The sequence below is a fragment of the Tiliqua scincoides genome, chromosome 5 (assembly GCF_035046505.1).
Source record: "Tiliqua scincoides isolate rTilSci1 chromosome 5, rTilSci1.hap2, whole genome shotgun sequence".
NCBI classification, from domain to species: domain Eukaryota; kingdom Metazoa; phylum Chordata; class Lepidosauria; order Squamata; family Scincidae; genus Tiliqua; species Tiliqua scincoides.
Window position 1 is genome coordinate 25,629,467 of NC_089825.1, and position 21,598 is coordinate 25,651,064.

Here is a 21,598-nt window from a genome sequence, read left to right on the forward strand (position 1 = left end):
ATAACCAGATATAGGAAATCACAGCTAAAAGGCAAAAGGGGATTTTCACGTAGCAGATCGACTTTTTAAAGCGGTACTCTATCAGAACCTACCTAGCTTTATGAGATAAAAAAGTTTCACTTTACCAGCCACCCAAGCCTCTGTTTCTGTCCTTTTCTACTGTGGTGGCACTTTCTGGAGCATTTGCTGAGCTCCACATTTATTCGATCAAGACCACACTGGAGGCCTTGCATTCCCCGTTGCCTGACCTAAGCATGGTAGGACTTACTTCTGAGTAGGTATGCCTAAGTTTACATTTGAGACAGGCATTCAGCCTTACAATATATAGGGCGACTTTGCCAAGATACTTTAGATTTATGTGATCACTCTTTCACGAGATGGTATGTGTGAATATTTGAATATGCTTTTCTCTCCCTGTGCCTGCCAACTGTGCCTTTGTGAGCAATCTATGTACTGACATTTACTGGTGCCCTTCACTCTGAAGTATATTCTTGTAAATGTCAAGAAAAACTGAATGGAATAATTTCTTCCATTTGAGTACATAGAATAAACCTTCTTGCAAGATTCAGGCTCTAATAGGTAGGTGACACTATAACCTGTTCCTGCATTTCAAACAAAAAATGCAAACGGATACTAAAGTTTATTTTTAATGCTTGCATACATATGCACTTGCAAAAGTTAAGCTGAACTCAAAGATTATGTGTGACTAATGACTAATATGCTAGTTTGGGTCCTTTGTTTCCGCACTGTCCAATGAACACTCGAGACAACAGATATGAGAGAAAGGGCCACTTTATTTAGCATTTACAGCAGAAGAGGAGGCTGAGACCTGCAGCTTCCGAGGCAGCGAAAGCCCCCTGTGGTGCGGAGGTGGGACCTCTGGGCGGTACCAGAACACCTCTGCCCCCCAGGCGGGCATGCACCCCACTCCAAGCTGTGCCCCGTTGTTGGGCGGCGCATCTCATCCATGTCTGTCCCTTAAGGGGAAGGCAGCCAGACCGTGGGCTGTGCCACCTCGAGCCGCTGAACCTCTGAGGTGTGCCCTGCGGTCCCGGCCAGGGCCCTGTCTATGTCCTCGTGCCATCGAGCCCCTGAGGACTGAAATTGGGATCCGCCCTGCCTATGCCACCTGAAGGTACATGCCCAAAGTCCCATTCACGCCTCCTAACCCGCACCACCTGCCACAAGGAGGGGTCAGCCTAGCGCTTGACCCGCCCACTCCCAACCAGGGGGAGAAGCGCCTTAAGGCTGTCCTGCAGGTCCCTAAGAAAGATGCCTGCGCCTTCCTCAGATAAATGAACACCAAGTAAGAAGATATCAAGATGAACACCAAGATAAATGCCCCTGTACAAGTAAGGTAGCGAGAACACTATTGCAGGATGCATTATCATCCTGCCACCAGCGTGGGACACAGCCCTAAACTGGAACACTATTGCAGGATGCATTATCACCCTGCCACCAGCGCAGCCAATGCCCTTGGTGATTTTCCTGTGCATCCTTTCAACCTTAGCGCAGCAGAAGGCCCCCCGCTATATATGATGTTGCAAGAGATCCGACCAGACCAGGGTGGTACCAGACAGCCAACCCATAAGGGTGGTGATGTCCTCGCAGGCTCTGTTCATCAGAGCCAGACCGGACACCCTGCATAGGTCATTCTCGCCCAGATGGAGCACCAAAAAGTCCGGTGGGGCCCAGGTACGATCCAAGGAGGGTTGCGGCCGCCCTCTTGCTGGCCCAAAAGACAATGGAGTGGCCGCAGATTAACACGCATACCGGGCTACCACAGTGTCCTGCAAGATGAAAGCAGAGAGGTTATTGCAAGGCATCCCCTATGCTGCTGCTCCCCCCAAATTGGGGAATGCCCTGAACACAAGAGCCACATTAGTTGCACATGTAGCGCTTATAAGTTGATGAACGCCAATGACCTATCCTTTGAATGTCCTCCCCTGATAGACCCAATTTGGCTACCCCCCCATGCGGCCCCTCTCTCAACATGTTCCCCACGGGGGGTGAGCCCCTCACAACATGGCGACCCCCCCAAATGGCCATGCACCCCCAATGCCCGAGGGGGGAACTGGTGGAAGCCCATCAGCCCACCAAGGGGGAGGAACCCCCCCACACAAATGCCTATCCATGCTGGAAAGAGGTGCTCCCTCCCCTGGGGTGCCTCAATGGTGCCCAGCCGAGCGCTCGGAAGGGGGGGCATCCCCCTCCAGACGCCGATCGCCCTGTGACCGGTGCCCCAGCAAGGCCTGCACGAAGAGGGGACCTCCCCAAGATGGAGGCCGCCAGGGCCCGAGGAGGCCCCTCCAAACATGGCGCTGGCCATGGTGGGCACCGCGCCACAATGCGCAGGCGCGGGGAGGCAACTGCCCCAACATGGCGCCCGCAATGGACCAGGCCATCGCCCTCCCATCATGGCGCCGGCCGCGCATGCGCAAAGCCGGCGCCACGAAAGCTGCGCATGTGCGGAGGCCGAGACCTCCCCAAAATGGTGTCTGGCAAGATGGTGCCAGCTGTGTGCATGCGCAGCAAGCCCGCGCATGCACAGCCTCCTCAAGCAGAGAGCCAAAAAACCCTTCCAAAGATGGTGGCCGAGACCACCCTCCTGCCCTGCAGAGGCAGCCGCCCCCACCTGCACCGTGGCGGCGGGCCGCCGTGACCAGCAGGCGGCCATGGCAGCAACCCCCGGAACGGGCCGGCGTCCAGGGCCCATAGGCCCATCACAGAGGCAGCCACCCCCCGTAGCAATTGATGACCGGGGTGGCCGGTACTGGCGGCCGCCCAGCCCGCCCACCAGAGTGGCCCACCCTCCCGCGGCAGTGTGCCCTTCCACCCATGCAACCTGGTAGCCTGGGCGCGAGAGGAACAGTGGGTCCCTCAGCACCAAAAGCTATCTTGCCCAAGGAATCAATTGGTCGGGGGGGCCGGAGGTCGGAGCCTGAGATTTGCTGGGACCGGGGCCGAACGGCGGGGAGAGGCAATTGGGCCGCAATCAGGGAATGTAGGTGGGGGTGAAGAGGGCAGAAAAACTGCCCAAAGAACGGGGAGGGGAAATCCTCAAAAAACAGCCCGTGCGGGGAAACCCCCCACAACCCCTGGCCATGCGCCCAAGCCCTGAAGCCCCCACGCCTTACTGCTACAGCTGTGGAGTGTGGTGAACCTGGTATTCCCATGGCACCCACGTGCAAAGGAGGAAGAGGGCTGGGTCCTGCGCCTTTTAAAAGGCCCGCCATGGCTGCCAGCCCCTTCCCCTCCCCATTGGGAGGAGACTCTCATGTCCTAGGCCAGGCCAGACAAACTCCGATCACCCTTCAATTGGGCGATCGGGATATTCCCTCTAACTAGAAATTACATCACTGTCTCTTTGTGTACACCAGGGGTGCCCAAACTTTTTGGCAGGAGGGCCACATCATCTCACTGACACTGTTGGGGGCCGAATTAATTTACATTTCAAATGTGAACAAATTTACATAAATGAATATATTGTAGATACTCGCCTATAGGGCAATAAATTTGTCTCAACAGATAGCTCCGGAATCTACACTTCGCCTTATCTGCGGGGCCACTCGGCAGGTCAGGGCTGTTTCAGGCACACTGCGGAGCAGCTGTGGTGCTGCTGGGGAGGGTGACGCACCTCTCGTTCCCCCACTGCGCACGGGGAGCCTGCTGCTCCCTCCTTCCCACTTCGAGAGGGGAGCCTGACAGAGCTGCTCCGCTCGCCTGCCTCGTTGCTGCTCCTGGGCATTGCAGTCCCGCCCACTCAGGCTCCCTGAGCCTGGTCTCCTTGGCTCTGACTTCCTCCTCCTCCACCCCTGCTCATCTTCGCAAGGACAGGAAAGGGAAGCAGGAACCTGGAGTGCGTCCCATGCCTGTTGTCAGTGGGTTTTACTCCCAGGAAAGTGCGCATAGGATGGCAGCCTTTGAGCCCAAGCCAGTGCATGCCTACTCAGAAGTAAGTTCCATTATTGTCAATGGAGCTTACTCCCAGGAAAAGATTGTAGTGGGGCGAGAAACGGGGGGGCTGCTTCTTCATGCGGTGCTTACAGCTCTGCATCTGCTTCTTTCGAGCAAGAGGGAGGAGGGGAGCCCCCCCACAGTCTCTCTCCCGCCCCCACTCCTGCACTGCCTACTTCTCTCTGCCCTTCAGCCCCAGCCCCTCTCTTCCCTTCGTGAGCCTTCACTCTGTTGTACTGTTTTTTCCCCCTTCTCTTCTCCCTTCCCCACTGTCCCTCTTTCCCCTCCCCCTATTTACAAGCCATGCAACCAGGGAAACTCACCAGGAAACCTCCTGACAGCCTTGATCCTGCTGTAAATCAAGAGGAGGAAACAGCCCTCAGACCAGGTGAGGGTGGGCTTGTTCCAGCTGCAGGATGCACCTTCCCTGAAAGTGGAAACACTCCCATCAAATGTCTCACAAACTACAATTCAGAGCACCATTACTTAGGAATAACACCCAGGGAAAGCAATGGGTCTGTTTCTGAGTAAATAGGGTTTCAGCTATGTGCAGCTGCACTTGGTCACAGCCATTTGCTGTTGCTTATCTCTGCTGTGAATTGAATTGCACACTCCCAGCTATGTTCTAAGTTGTATGTTAAATGTAGAGCTTCTGGCTTAAGAGCACGAGACTCTGCCTTTGCACTGTTTTGCATCAGAAGTGTCCTGAGAAATTCTGAGCGATAGATCACTTTTTTACGTTTTGGTTTTTTTCCTGTGCTGTCTTCAATCACTGGTTCATACATGAACTGATCACTAAAAATTAGCTATTGGTGGGGCTTTCACAGTCAACTAACTACCTCCCTTCCTGCCTTGCTGGCCCTGCAAGGCATTCTGGAGCACTGCCATTATTTCATGCTCTTTCAACTACCCCTAAAAGTCCTGTTGAGTGCCCCTGAGGGTACATGAACCCCAGGTTGGGAACCACTGTTCTATTAGTATGTTGTTAACAGTGCAGTTACTCTTTGATAGTGTTTACAAAAAGATGGTGAAGACCAGAATTTAAAAGTTTATGAATAAAAATGAATCTTATGATCTTTTACTATATTTTTAATAAATTAGAAACTGTCAGTTCTTAGGTAACAATTACTGGTAGGTTATGTTTCAGGATCTGGCCTAGGGTAAAATCAGACAAAACTATAATCAGACACACACACCACAAGTTTATGACCCCAACTTATCCGAGGGTCATAGAAAATTCTGTGATTCTTGCCTCAAAACCTGCCCTCGTCTTATCTGTGAGATAGACCTATAGGGGAGTATCTGCGGTATTAGAGATGGAACTTGTATGAATGAATGAAGGTCTTGCAATAGTTCAAGGCCTGTAAAAGTCCTTGCACAAAGCAAGGCTAGCCTTTCCTTCACTGCCATTGCTGCATCACGGACGTGAAACAGCAAGCAGTGGAAGGAACACTTGTCCCACAGCTCATGCAAGAGGTCAAACAGTCATCTTCACACTGAGAGCAGTTTCATCAGGCCAGCATGGGCTCCAGCAAGTCTTCGGAGGGCCACATGCTCATTGGAGACTGGGAATTCCCCGCGGGCCAGATTGTGAGTCCCTGAGGGTCGCAAGTGGCCCCCGGGCCATGGTTTGGGCACCCCTGGTGTACACGATCAAGAACAGTGCTTCTCCCCCTCCACATAAGAACATAAGAACAGCCCCACTGGATCAGGCCATAGGCCCATCTAGTCCAGCTTCCTGTATCTCACAGCGGCCCACCAAATGCCCCAGGGAGCACACCAGATAACAAGAGACCTCATCCTGGTGCCTTCCCTTGCATCTGGCATTCTGACATAACCCATTTCTAAAATCAGGAGGTTGCGCATACACATCATGGCTTGTACCCCATAATGGATTTTTCCTCCAGAAACTTGTCCTTCCCCTGAAGTTGGTGTTGTGTCTTAAGTTGCATTGTGTGTTAGCACTTAATGAGTCAATAGATCTGGTCAAGCTATGACCTTCAGTGGCTACATAAAGTACTAATCTAGATATACCAGCAGCTACTGAGAGCAAAATAAGAAATCTAGCTGACATAGAAAACTGACTCAGTCTATGGTAAGATTCTTTCCTGGACAAAAATAAATATAAATGAACGTCTCTGTAAAGTTATTTCAGATTTAACATTCATTTCATACTTATGTTGGGGGGAATGTGGCAGTATGACCCCTTTCTTTCCAGAACCCTTAGTTCTTTGGAATGAACTCCATCATGGGAGGAAAAGACTGGAGCAAACAGAATCAGCAGTTGACTGAGTTTGGAAATGTTATTCTTTGGGCAAAAGATTATAACAGGAAAATTGGGAGGGGGATTATAAATGTTAAAAAGTTGTGTTTGTGCATACACACACATCTCTCTGTTGGTAAAAGAACACGTATTGGTAAAAGTTGACATACATTTCTTTCCTCTTTCAGTCAGTCTTTTGCAAAGCTTCTTACTTTGAAATGAGAGATGTTGGGGAAAGGGTGGATAGGAATGTTAAAAGGACACTACATCCTATAATAATTGTAGGACAAGGGTGACTATCGTGTAAAATCTTGAAGGCAAACACTACCAACTCTGTACTTTGCTTATTTCAGAAGTTTTTGTGAGCTACTAGAAAGTCAGCAAATAAATTATCCAGTTGATTGGGGCCTCTTCTATTTAGTTACTGTTTATCTAGTGCTATTAGTAGCTATTGTTAAGATCAGCAACTGCTTGGAACGAGGGTTCTTCTCTGTTGTAAACTTTTAATTTACTTGATTTGATTTTGTCGAATGGGGGTGTTAAAAATTTTTCCTGCTTGATTATGTCACTTCCAGCCATGACATCTCTTCCAAGTTAATGACATCACTTCCCGATTGTCATTCTAAAAAGTGGATCCTGGTGCTGAAATGTTTGAGAGTCACTGCCCAAATCCTTATGTGTTGCAGTGGTGCAATGTAGCTGTGGTTGTATGTGTGACCTGGGCCTCTATTTCTGCTTATTTGAGATCAGTTTTCTATGGCATAAAAAGAGTTGTTTTTTTTCCCTTCCTGTCTAATTTTCCTCCCTACCTTTGTTTCAGACTAAGCTATATAAACCATGCAGAGGATCTGGCTTCAAAATTACTGCAGTGTTTCCCAAAGAACAGATTGCCAGCACAGGCAGCTCTGAGCCATGAGTATTTCAGTGATCTGCCCCCACGACTATGGGAGCTAACTGACAGTGAGTATAACAAACCATTCAGACAGAATAAAGACAAGGGTGTGTATAATTCTGTAGTTTGCTTCACACAAGAAAAAGGGATTCTCCTTTCCAATCCCTACAGTGCAGTCTGTAGCTAGCTATCTTTGTGTTTGGTAGTGGTTGCAGCCAAGAGAATTGTATGAAATGTCACGGTGGCGGGGGGGAGAGAAATACAATTTATATATTTAGTGCTTTTTTGCTTCCTAACATGTAACACTCTTTAACTGGCTGCAGTGCTCAAGATAATATTCCAGTGATACTTGATTTTCAAATCCTGTATTAACAATAACCTTTCAAAAGGGATTTGGTATTCAGAAGGCCAAGGAATGCAAAATAGGCAATTGGTTAATTTGTTGGATTTAAATATATGAGAGCAAAACTTGAGTTAATTTTTTATAGCTTGAGGATGCTTTCAGCATTCACACTTTGCTCTTGTATATTTTTATATAAAGTGTGTTATGAATAAAATGTTTTCAACAGGAAGGTATCAATTAACTATTAGTGAAATTGCTATAATATAAAAGTATTTAGTGTGCTATGAAGTCACTAGGTCTCATTCTAACAAAACCGTACATATTCGTTAAAGGAATTTTGGGTTGCAGAGAATATTGTGTGCTACATTGATATTTAGTATACATTTATTTCATTTTCAGCTGATACTTCTTTGTGCCAGCATGTTTGACAAAAATATACTTGGAATTGTGTGCTCAGCTTTGAAATGCATTTAACAGACCTTTTTTGTTTAGTGAGAAGTTTCTCTCAAACCTTTTTGTACTATGCTATCTAGATTTTTCAGATTCGTTGGGAGAAATCATTGAACTCTCTCAGACATTACATTTCTTTCTGAGTATCTACAGATTGAATGTGTGACTGGGAGAAGTGGGCTACCTCTGAATATCACATGAAAGGGAGTGACATACTCTCTGAAACATCTGGTGGGCCACTGTGAGATACAGGAAACTAGACTAGATGGGCCTTTGGCTTGTTCCAGCGAGGCTCTTCTTTTGTTCTTATGATCACATTTACTGGATAACAGTTGTCAATGCATACAGATTGCTGCTGATAAATAGCTATAACCACCCAGTTCATGTATTATCTTGCATGTGGGATCATGCATGTGGGTACTTAAGTTGAAATAACTTGTGGAAATATAATGGATTGCATCCAAAGAAAGTTTGTCCTGATTAAGTGCCTTGAAATCAATGAGACAAATTTGTCCTAATTTAAATACCATTAATGAATTGTTCACATGTTACATTACTTGTGGACACTACTCTGTGCCCCCACCCCCATTCTCCCCAGAGACTCAATTTTTTTTTTTGTACCTGGGAATAAATTATCACTTGTTATGGTGACCACTGGGTGCCTAGCATTCAACATCCCAGGAAGGATTTCCCCAGATACAGCATTTGCCCCTATTTCTTTGGTTGAAAATTGGTTCCCCATCATGCCACACTTGCAGGACCTCAAGTTTGCCTACAGGAAGCAAGAATAAAAAACGCAGTAAAACAATCAGCAAAAATACTATCATGCAATAAAAAGGGGACCCTATTTTTTATCTGGCACTAAGCTAATTACTTCAGCCTTTTATTTCCTCCAATACAGTCTTTAATTGAATGGTTCTGAGCCAGCAACTTTTCTCACAGAATTCCTGTGAAGGAAATAATGTATAGAAGACGCTGATTCTGTCTTGTTCTTGAACCTTGTCACTGAGAAGCTGTTTCATGAGAAGGAAGTCAAAGAGAAGGCTCTTTAGAGTGCCTGGGCTTCACAGTTTCTCTTCCCTCTTTGCCCTCTGATAGGCTTCCATAATGGGAAAGGACTATAATAGATGTCACTGTGGACCGGCTTTTCAGGGATCAGCCCCATCGTAACTTATGTAGGCCACTCATATTTGCAAATACTAAAAAAAACAATTCCTGTTGTTTGTTAAGTATCAAATTTTTCTTTTTAGCCAGCACATACTAATACATGAATAGTATCCCTTATAAATGCAGTTCAAGAGCCTACAGCTGCCTCTTGACTCATCCAGTCTTTTGTCCTCTGCATGATGCGGTCACAATTTTTCAAAATACCCAGGTGCAGTTGGAGGCTTGTTGAGGTCCATTGTCTTGCTTGAAAGTATGATATGAAGTGATTTGTTAGTTCATGGCTGCTCAGACATAAAAACATTAGTTTGTTTTTCTTTCCTGTTTAGTCAGCATGAAAAGAGATAACTAAACATCACTCTGCATTGGTGACATCTCAATTCTGTCTGAGTGTACAATTTAGTCTAGCCAGGATTTTTATAGTCTATGAATTCTGAATTCTGTAGTAATACTTTTCAGTTAATATGGACTTATTACCCACTTGCCACTTAGTTTATCAGTCAGTGGTTAAATCCGGTTCTATCAGTAAAGTAAATGCCTGCACATTATCACTGTGCAGCAGGCTGCCAACAGAGACAGTCTTGTCCTAGTCATTAACAAGCACAATGTATGCAGAACACCAGAGGGGAATTAAAACCACAAAAAATACCTCAGGGTGGTATTTTTAATATGAGAATTTAATTTGTAATTTCACAGATTAAGAATTTTGGCTGCATTAATCCTTTTATCAGCTCACAGCAGGTTATTTGCAGAAGCATAACCATAAGGCGATATTCACTGGCAGAAACACGTCTTTGCATAACGTTAAACATCAGGAGCAGTGAAGCCTTTTGAAGGGGGAGAATAAAGATGAAAAATCATTATATTTTAAGGCAAGGTTCTGCTAAATGCCTCCAGTAAAATTTCTGAGTTACAGAAACACAATTTCTGTGTATAGGAGATAATCATTGTGGACCACAAATCCAGATGCAAGAAAAGACAATCCATGTATCAAATACTATAATTGTTTCCATTTGGTATGCACAAATAGAAATTGCAAACATTTTTTTTAAAAAAATAATGAAGGTGTATATTTTGGAATTTGGGGGAAATGTTTACCCAGTGAATTTATTTAATTCGGGTGACGAATTTGTGATACTTTGTCTATGTACCTGAAAATATTTCCTACTTAAATACTGTGTTTATGTAAATTATGGTTATTGTACACAAAGTATAATTCAAGACAGTGACCACAGATCTGCCTTTAAAGTTAAAGGTACAGTTCAGTGGTTCCCAACGTTTTTTCACTTGCATGCCACTTAGCAGCCTCATATTAGCAAAATGTTTGTAATTAATATAGTTGCTGTTGTTTCAAATTCATATGTTTTTGATTACTGATCTGTATCTGATAATACACAAATTGTTTACCAAAAACTAGCCATTGTTGGGGCTTTCACAGCCAGCTTGCTGCCTTCCTTCCTGCCTTGCTAGCCCTGCAAGACATTCTAATACAGACCTGCCTTTTCCTGCCATTATTCAATTCTTTTTTATGTACCCCTAAAGGTCCTGGCAAGTACCTCTGGGAGTACATGGACACCATGTTGGGAACCACTGGTATAGATGGCAATGTTTCTTTATGGAATTCCTATACACATAATTTTAAGGGAACAAATAGTCAAGGTTTGGGGTAGGAAATTGGTCTAAATGTTTAATGTCTCTTGAACCCTAATAGCGCAATCCTAATGTCTTAGTGTGCTGGTGCAGGAACTGCTGGCGTGTGCTGTCACTAATGTACAGTAAAGCACACTGTGACTGTGGAAGAAAGGGCACTGGTGAGAAGACCTGCATTATCTGCTGGCACCAGTGCAAGACAGAACCCGTGCCAGAGCAGATAAGACCTGTTACAAGCAGCAGGGGGGTGTAATGGGGGGGCAGATTGTGTCCTGGACAGGATAGGCAGCAGCTACGCATGCCATATCCTATACCTCTCCCTAAGCTTGGAATCCTGACACAGCTCCGCTTGGACTTTTGCCAGGTCCACAAGGTGCAGGCGCAGATCTGAGTAGACCTGTTGCTGTGGCTGGGCTTTCCCTGGGGCAAGGGGACAAATGTCTCCTTACTTTAAGGAGATGTCCAGCTTGCTCTATCCTAGCATAAGGTGCAGCACTCATGCAGCCCCACTGCATGGGTGCTGGTTAGGATTGGGCTGTCCAATTCTGAGATGCTATTAATTATGTCCCTCTCCTGCTGGGTATAAGCTATTGGCCCAGTAACATTTATTTCAAGTACTTCTTACATATACAGTAGAACCTCCAAAGTTGACCACCTCTCTATATTGACCATCTCCTTAACTTGACCTAATTTTCACAGTATGGACAGACACTGCATATACGCTATGGGAGACATGCTTCTCTATATTGACCACTTCCATAAGTTGTATCTTGACCACTTCAACCATTGCACAGAGTGTTAATTTACCCTCCATAAGTTGCCCACTGAACACAATACTGTGGGCCTGTGTTTTGTCTGGTTTGTCCCATCTTGGAAAAGCAAGAAACCACGCGACAATCCCTCCCCTACACCTACTAGCGCGTGTGCAAAAGGGTTTTTATAGGTGGGCACACTGCACATAGCCGACAGACCTGTGCCAGTTGCCAATTGTACCTGGACATGTACCAAGTTGTGAGGGACATGAGGTTGCTTGTGCATAGTGAAACCACTCTCCTTTCACTTTGGTTCCCATCACCAGTGCCACCATATGAAGATGTTGAAAAACACCAGTTCCAGGACAGATCCTTGAGGCACTCCACTTTCCACCTCTCTCCACTTTTTCTGTCAATTGCCCATTGACAGCCACTCTCTGTTTCCTGGTCCTCAACCAGTTCCCAATCCATGAAAGGACCTGTCCTCTTATTTCCTAACTGTGGAGTTTTCTCAACAGCTTTTAGTGAGGGTCCATATCAAACACCTTCTGGCATTTAGTGAATCTGAGGAGACCCAGGAGGCCAGGCAGCCTAAGTAAAAAAAAGTGTTGTTTTTTTTTTTTTGGCAAGGGATAGCATTGGTCTGCCTGTCTGCTATGAAACCAAGTATTTTTTTTTAACTTACAATTTTTTTTAAGCTTATGAATTTTCAGGGGTTTTTTTAAACACTGATTCTCTGTCTCTTGATATAGATTTAGATGATATAAATAGTAAGCAGCACAAGAGGATCAATTCTCATTGATATTTGCAATAAAACTTTTTAAAAATCCAATCTACAATTTCGTAAATAATAACTTGGCCTTGCATTTGTTGTCCTGGGAGCTAAACATGATAATATTTAAATGCCTTTCCCCCCCCGTATGTTGACCACCTCCCTATGTTGACCAATTTCCTCCTGTTCCTTGGGTGGTCAACTTAAAGAGGTTCTATATGAAATGGTGGTAGATTGCACAAAATATGATTTGAGTTGCATGACTTGGAATTGTATGGAAAGGGGGGATCTGTGTCAGGTGGAAAGAGTACCAGTAACTCTTGAAAACTCAAACATTTATGCCTACATACTGATTCTCAACATTTTGTTTCAACTTTTTTAGACTACAAAGGTCATAGTGGAAAAAAGTTAGGACCAGTTTAGAATAAGTAAAAGAATAGATATCTTGTGAAAAAGAATCCTCTTGCCATTAAATATCTTGTAGGATACAGAAACATACATGTTATGTAGAACTACTTCTGTTGTAGTCTTATCGTTAGTTGATTCCACTTTTATTGAGTTTTGTTCCTTTGTCAAAAAATTTAAATGTAATTAGAAAAGGCATTACAGTGACTCATTACTAATATTGTTTCAATTTCTTAGTGTTTCAAAAGCATGCAACTTGAACTCCCTGTGTCATTTCAGAAACTAATCTTTTGATTTGTTCTTAAAGATCACACCCTTAAAAGCTAACTGATCATTCTATTTGAATGTGCTCCTCTGTGGATCAGTTAATTAATTGAAATAGTACTACCAAATGACTTCAGCTATCTACCAGGTCAGCTGGAGGCAATAGGGGTGAAGTCATATTGCTCTTTACTGTCCAGTGCTGCTTGACTATTTTGTTAAAGTTATCTTATTCTTATTAAATTAAAAAGTGAGTTATCATATTCTCATGAAATCAAAAAATAAGAGAACAAATGTTTTCTTACCTTGAGGAGGCCTCTGTCACTGCCTCCCTGCAGCATGATGCTTGCCCCATTGGCACAGCTGCATCAACATTGGAAAACCGGATCAGACTGGGCCCTTAATTTGAATTTGACAAAGGTACCCAAAGGGGGGGGTGAGGTGTGGGTAAAATTGCAGATTAGTCAGGAGGATAACACTCAGTTATTTATTGTGGCATGCAATTTTTTCCTAGTGCTAAGGTTATTGCACATTCTCAGGAAAAAAAGCGTTTACCCAAATCCTTGGTTATCTTGTTGGGTTAGTCTTGTTTGTGAAGGAGTATCTTTGGGGTAGACCCAGGGTGACTGGCGAGCTGAACCTCAGGAGTAGTCAGAGGGATATCTGACCACGTTGGGGCTAATTCTTTAAATAAAAAAAAGGTGCAAGGGGCTCTTTCTTAGCAAAGGGAGTATAGTACTCTACCAGGGGGGCTTATCGCCAGTTCTGCCAATGAGGGCAAGTCTTAGTCCAGCTTTCTCCCTTGTCTACTGGGTTACAGGTTTCTCTTCCTTCACCTTCAACATAGTCTGCTTTCCCTCTTTTCCTTGGCGCTGCTTCCTTTCCTTCTCTTTCCTTTTCCTGAGGCCCCTCCTTGTTACTTTTTCCTTTTTTCCCTCCTCCAAAATTTATTTTGCCTCCTTCTGTCCCCATTACCTTTCTCATCTCTCCTGAGCTTCCTAAATTCCTTCTCTTTTGTTGATTCAGTCCCCACCCCACCCCCCGCTTCTCTGCTCTCCCTGCCTTTTCTTCATTGTTGTCAGCTGGCGAGTTGACAACATCTCTCTGTTCTGATGTAGAGTGGTGACATCATAGCATTCCCAATGGAAGGGAAACACCTACCTCCAAGAGCTCTGCATGTCCAGGAGGACAGGCTCCCTGCAAATTAGAATCTCTCTTAAAATATGATCAGAGTACAAGCGTGGCCGTGTATCTATGAGGATTCCATTCCAGAACCCCCTGCAGTTACGTAAAACCATGGATATAGGAGAACACCTCCCCCTACCCTCCAAATCCCAGAGGAACTCTGCTCCCCTCACCTCCGGAGGATCCTCTGAGCTCAGCTGAGGCCGTGGACCTTTGTCCATGGCCTCTGCAGAGCTCAGACTGAGCCTGACAGTTAAACAAAAAACAAAAAAAACCTGCTACTTCCGGTTTCTTCTTGAAACCAGAAGTGAATTTTTAATGCCTTTTAAGGCATTATAAACCCTCTGATGCTTACCCTGGCATCCTAATGCATTGAAAACATCATTTTTAAATGCATTAAATGTCACTTCTGGTTTCATGGAGAAACTGAAAGTAGCATTTTTTTTTTAATTGTTGGGCTCAGAGGACTCTCCGGAGGCAAGGGGAGCAGAGCTCCCCTCCGTTCCAGAGGGGGCACATATGGACCCAATCCACAGATCCCATCCATGAATACGGGATCCGTGGATACGGGGCCCCCCTGTATACCACACACCCTTACCTTGAAGCAGAAAGGTGTCTTTGAGTCATGAGAAGTCTTTTTACAGTATTTTTTAATTTAAGCCATTTCTGCTCAACATTGAATATATGCAACAGAGACCAATTGTGGGCTGGGCAAAAATGGATTAAACAAAAATTGCTCTCATTAAAAAATTGTTTCAGATGTTCTCTTGTTTTTAGATAGATTTTAGGTTTCAATTGAGGGGATGCATAATTATTTACTTCTTATGCCACTTTTCAAAAAACAACATTCACAAAGCAGTGCAGGGTTTTATTGCTTTCAGAAAACCTAATAAATTGAAATCCATCTCTTCTCCACAGTGTCTTCTATTTTTTCTGTACCGAATGTAAGATTACAACCAGAGGCTGGAGAAAGCATGAAAGTCTTTGGAAAAAACAATATTTATGGCAAAGGTCTAATCAAGCATTAAGCACCAAGGAGCATATTGATTTCCCACAAATAATTCAGGTAAGAGTGGCTCATTGGAACATGTTGCTTTTAAGTTAAACTTTCCTCTGCTTTTTCTGTTATTGAAAAATGCAAAAAAAAAAAAAATCTGTTACTAGGTGGACTGTTTCTCAAAGTTGTGCATCTGGGTGTAGATTTTTCTTGGCAAACCACAATGAATAGTCAGTTGTTCTCAGACTATGGAAAGATAGGCTACACCTTCTAGGCCTTTGGAGGTTGAGGTCTTGCAGCCAGCCCTTAGCATGATTGGGTTTTTTCCATACTCTAGAGCAGGGGTGTCCAAACTTTTTGGCAGGAGGGCCACATCATCTCTCTGACACTGTGTTGGGGGTCAGGAAAAAAAAAAAGAATTAATTTACATTTCAAATTTGAATAAATTTACAAAAATGAATAGATTACAGAAAGAACTTACATGAATGAATGAAGGTCTTGCAATAGCTCAAGTCCTATAAAAAGCCTTGCACAAAGCAAGGCTGGCCTGTCCTTTGCTGCCACTGCTGCATCACATATGTGAAACAGCAAACAGTGGAGGAAGCCCTCGTCCCACAGCTCATGCAAAAGGTCGAACAGTTGGCTATCATGCTGAGAGCAGTTGCATCAGGCCAGCATGGGCTCCAGCAAGTCTCCAGAGGGCCAGAGGCTCATTGGAGACTGGGGTCACCCTGAGGGCCGGATTGGGAGTCTTCGAGGGCCGCAAGTGGCCCCAGGGCCGGGGTTTGGGCACCCCTGCTCTAGAGCAGCAGTTCTCAAACATTTTGGTCTGTGGAGCCCTTTCCACTCTTAACAATAGTCTCAGGGAGCCCTAGGGCTCTGAGGAGCACATATTGAGAAATGCTACCTTAGAACAATTTAAAATGTGGAGCTCACATTTTCTGTTATGATGCATCCATTAGATGTTTTCTGTTAAATACTGTTTCTGTGTTTAAGAGGCAAGTCCAAAAGGCCTCAGGGCAAGAGAGGTCGTGTGAGTGTGTTAGGGGCAACAGGGGACTGTTATCTCCTTAGCGGCCTGAACAGTCCTAAGCCCAGACGGACCAGTAACCAGAGACAGTTTTCAGTTAAGCTGTGCTTCTTGTTTCTCCAATCTAAGATATTGAAGTTTTACCCAGGGCTTTTCCAATGAACTGTAAGCAGTAAATAGCTGAATTATTTAAAAGTTTCTAGTGTGTGCTATTGTTCTCCCATTTCCAGTACTTTCCTTGATTGTTTCATACTCTGATACCTTTCCAGATCATCAAATGCAATTGTTCTTCATGTGTTGTAGACGATCAAAGCATCTCCTGTCAAAAAACTGCTTCTCTTTCAGGGATATTAAGTTTCCCACGCTCAAATGGTAATATATAGTCCTTGGGAATATGCAGTTAATTCCGCAGCTAAAGGGACTGTTGCAGGATTGGAGTGCTGTGTAGAATGTTGTTGAATAAGATACTCAAACACATGGGACATTGGATGTGTTGAAGAGGAACACCATTCTCCCCCAGTACCAGTTTGTGTTCTTTATGTCTACATTTTGCTACTTCAGAGGCAAATAATCACTGTTGCCACTCAAGCTTGAAAGCTGTTTGGCTGCTGTTTGTCAATGTCTTTGAAAGACAGGCCTTTTTTCTTTCTGAGCAATATACCATACATCTAAGCAACACACCACCATCCTTCAGCATGGCTAATCCCCTTTCCTGTCAATAAATTTTGGGCAAAATATATAGAGCATTTTTCGTCCAGTCCAAGGAATTCAAACTGACATATATGGTGTAGTATACTTGTAGCAGTTCTGTATGGTTGGTTAGGCTTTCCTAAGGTACTCTGAGAACTTCATATCTGAGTGGGATTTGAAGTCATGTCTCCTTGGTCTAAGTGCAGCACTTAATCCACTGTATCACACTCATCATAATGCTTGGAGGACAGTGCTTGGAAAGGCATTGGGGTAGCCTATTCTGTGATGTTCATCCGCATCTTCATTTGTTGCAGAGTTCACAGCAATCTGAAATATAGCTATGTGGCTGTGATCCATACTGTCTGTTATGATATTATGGGAAAGTAACTACAGAGGGCACTCCATACCCTTGACATCTGCATCCGTGAATTCAACCAACTGCAGATCAAAAACATTTGTAAAAAGGAAAGCCCTCCTCTCTTTCCTGCACCCCCCTCTTGCCTACAGCAAAGAGTCTGCAAATGTAGGCAGCATTTTTCTCCCTGTCTTGTAAAATATGACAGGGGCTGCTGCCCATTTCCTCCATAGAGAGAAGGATCTTGTGGGTGCGCACACATACAAGGTGCCTCCTTCATGGGGGCAAGTGTGAGAGTGAGGCTGCCCTTCTCGGCAGGCATGGTTTTCTTGAGGAGGGACTCTCTCCATCCAGAAAGGTGAAGCTCTTGCTTCGTCATGTTTTCCTCCTGCATTCTTCATTTGCTTTCCATCTCCACCCCCACCCAGAAATTGACATGAGGTAAGACACCATCTTTCTCGTTCTCAAGGGACAAATGGAAGAAGTTGCCCCTCTAAACCTGAGTGATCTGTCTGTGTCCTGAGTCAGTTCACCTGACTACTCCCCTTCCCACACCGAAAGCTCATTCTTTTAAAAAGACAGATGGCTTCTTTTTGGACTTCAGACTTGTCTGCAACTCATCATTTGCATGAGTCGTGTCCAAGCCAACAGGAGTAAACCGCATTGCAGTTTGTGGGGGTGGGAGTGTTATTAGAGATGTTTGAAAACAGTGTTATTTATTTTTCTCAGAAATAAGCCCATTGTGTTCAGTAAGACCTGGGCTGTAAACCTATCTTACTCACTAGAAACAAACACCTCTAGTTATTAGGGGAGTAGGGAAAGTTGGCACAAATTGGTCTGTGTATATGAGACTTGAACATCCGCAGATTTTGGTGTCTGCCGAGAGTCATGGAACCAGTCCCCATGAATATGGAGGGCCCACGGTAGTTCTCTTTTTAGGTAGGTTGATACATTGGTACCACAGCCTGTGATGTTGCCACTCTTCTGTTGTCAGCCCCAATTTTTACAAGATTCCGTAATTCCAGACATAACCTCCTGTTGCATCTGTACTTATAAAAGTTGCTTTGAAAGCTGTTTGATACAGATAAATTTTTTTTAATTGTATCCCCCCCTCTTTCTATCCATGCAAAAGGTACCAGGACAGTTTAGACAGTTCTAAAATAGATCCTAGATTTGTAGACAAATTTAAAACAGTTTCATATAAGAAAATTCAAAGCAGTTACAATAAAAAATAGAAAGAGGCAGAGACACTAGATTCAGGGATATTAAATATAATGCTTGTGGGCCAGATGTGACTCCTGTTATTTTTCCGGCCTCTGTTGGGCTCCCCCAGAGCCACTCATTCAGCAATGCATCTTCTCCTCAGGCATCACTTCACAGAGCACTTCTCAGCTGCTACTGCAAAGGGAAGCCTCAGGAGAAGCAACACTACTGAAAAGTTGGCCATGTTTCCTGTATCTTGAAAATATTATCAAGATTTGCATATTTTCTTTTCTCCCATTTGCAGCTCCTAAATTCCTGCTTAAGAACAAAGAACAATTCTTGGGCCATCATCTGCTTAATGATGCCACTTAATGACAAATGATGTCACTTCCTGCTTAATGATGTTACTTCCAACCCTCAGCAGATCCCATGAACACTGTTTGGCCTGCTGTATAAAATGAGCTTGACACCTCTGCACTAGATCATAAAGACATTGTACACAGAAGGCCAACCAAAATACAGTGGTGCCTCGCATAACGAATGCCCCGCGCAGCGAAAAACTCGCATAACGAAAGAGTTTTTCGATTGAGTTTGGTAACACGCATAACGAAAATTTCTGGCCGTGCTTCGCATAACGAAAACTTTTTCGGTCCGTGCTTCGCATAACGAAAATTTTTTCGGTCCGTGCTTCGCATAACGAATTTTTTAAAAATTAAAAATTTCGTGTATGCTTCAAATTTTAGAAATCCTCTGTACAGTATGTATGCCTTTAAAGAGCATGTAATAAACACTTTGTAAACCAAATTTGACTTCGTTTTGACCTTTTTTGCCCATAGGAACGCATTAATTAGATTTCAATGCATTCCTATGGGAAAATGTGATTCGCGCAACGAAAATTTCGCATAATGAAAGGATTCGCGGAACGGATTGATTTCGTTATGCGAGGCACCACTGTATATAAATAGATTTCAACTAGCTTTAGAAACATCTAATCTCTGAGCCATTTGGGTCTTCTGAGGGAGAGAGTTTCATTACATTTTTGCTGCTACTGAAGAAAAGGCCTCATCTCTTGTTCCCAGCAATTGTGGAACCCAAAGCAAGGTCTCAGATGTTATAAGTCATCCCAAGAATTGAAAAAACCTAGTTGAGCAAGAAGATATTCAATCAGAAAAGCATTGTATTGCCACTCAGCTGAAAGGCATCTTTTAAGAAGTGATTCTGTGATATTTAGCAACTGTTCCTATTCAACCCAGCACACTGTCCTTTCCAGTGCCATTTGCTAGCATCTCTTTTGGATTGTGAGCCTTCTAGGACAGGGAACCACTTTAAAATTTCTTTTGCTATGTGATCTTGAAAAGCAATATACAGGTGGTGCCTTGGTATCTGCGAGGGATCTGTTCTTGGACCCCCTCCCCCCAAGAATACTGTAAACCATGGATAACTGAATCCATGGTTTCAGCGCCATCTGCCCATGGCCTCTGCAGGCTTCAGAATGAAGCCCAAAGGCAAAAAACCTTGGGAAACCAGAAGTGACGTTTTAATGTCTTTTAATGCCATTCTGAGACCTGGGGAGGACTCCCCAGGGACTCAGAGTGCCTTAAAAGGCATAAAAACGTAGGTTTTGGTTTCCTGAGGTAAACTAGAAGTTGCTTTTTTTTACCTCTGGGCTTCATTCTGAAACCCACAGAGGCCGCAGGTGGATGTGTGCGACCTCTGCAAGCTTCAGAAAGCCCTCTGGAGGTGACTGGAGCGCAGCTCTGATCGCCTTCAGGGGGTTCAGGTTGAATTAAGTCTGGCTCACTACAGGTCCAGAGGACCCATGTTGAGCCAGATCCTTGGATAGAAAATACGTGGATAAACAGGTTCAATCTCTATAAGTATTCTGTTGTTATAAGTCCCTGTGAACAAAAGGATACTTACTTCTGAGTAGGCATGCCTAGGATTGTGCTGTTTGAGAAAACCAGTTCATTATATTATAAAGTTACAGTGTGGATTGGTTATAATTTTAATGAAAGTATAAGTAAACCATGTTGGCTAGCTGTAGCTGCTATGAATTATATTTTATACCACTATTGAGTTGCTTGCAAAGTGGTGGCAATGATTTAAAAGCTGCCTGTAGAGTAATGAGGGCAGGACAAGCTTGCTGGAAGGATAGCAACTATTAAAAACTGAAGTCATCACATGTCAGTTTGCCCCAATTATTTCACATGTTTCTCTACAGCAAACCATTTAAGATTTTACAGTGTCAGACATCAGGCTGCCTTCAGAACTGGCTTGTTTACATCTTCATTGACTAGCTAATCCTTGCTTTTTTCCAAAGCTGTGTCCCTGCAGGCAACTCTTCAGCTTCACCTGTTCTAATGTGACACATCAAGTAAATGTAATACCGACTTTTTTTGTCCTAAAGGTTTGAAAGCATAAAAAGAAGTGAAATTTGTAGTTTTTAAAAATACAAATCACATATTTGGGGATTATTTCCTCCTCTTACTGCTTTTGTGTTCTCCTCTCCCCAATTAGATTTAAGAGTTCATCTAGTTTAGACTAACCTTGATGCTGATAGAAACTCCTGTGTGCCCTTTTCTGGTGCAGTATTGGCCATGTTACTTTTTTATTCACAAAATAATGAGCAGTAGTATTTAATTTTAGCTAGTTCCAAACATGCTCAATCACAGCGAAACAGCCATTTACTTATGCTTTTCAAACATAATAGCATAGATTCATGGACTAGAGTTCATGCCATTGGACAAGTGATATATTATCCTTGGCATATTATCCATGGCATGGGTGTAGAGAAAACAATTGTAAACTGTGGAGCTGAAAGGCTATGAAGTGCTAAATGTACAATTCATTATCTTCCAGCATCATCTCCCAATGGAATATTAGCTACCAAACTTTTATGATAAGCAAAATCCTTGGTAAAGTACCTCAACATGAAAACTGTTCTATAAATGGTGATTCCTTTGTCAAAGAGAGGTGATAAGGTTTAAGTGTACTTAAGTTTGAGTCTATAACTTGCCCTCCCCTAGTTCCAGATATATAGTATGTGGACTGGCAGTAAGTACTCGGCTGCAAGGTAAAGTCCTTCTGAAGTATGCTCTGAGCAATTATCTACTTAATTCACAGGTTCCAGGACCAAGCTCTTTATAGAAATGATTACTAAGAAGAGAGTGGCCTGATTGTGATCTCATTCTGGAAATATGATTGGCAAGATAAAGACCTGAGATTAGTT

General features: G+C 43.9%; 1 protein-coding gene across 3 annotated transcripts in view; it reads left to right on the top strand.

The window, feature by feature from the left end:
- The window catches only part of CDK14 (cyclin dependent kinase 14), a 348,112-nt gene that overhangs the window by 256,181 nt on the left and 70,333 nt on the right, over positions 1-21,598 (top strand). For all 3 annotated transcript variants that reach the window (XM_066628515.1, XM_066628517.1, XM_066628516.1), the window contains 2 exons: positions 7,041-7,180; positions 15,013-15,160. In XM_066628515.1, the coding sequence (XP_066484612.1) occupies positions 7,041-7,180; positions 15,013-15,122 (250 nt within the window). In that variant the 3' untranslated portion in view covers positions 15,123-15,160. The remainder of the gene's footprint in view (positions 1-7,040; positions 7,181-15,012; positions 15,161-21,598) is intronic.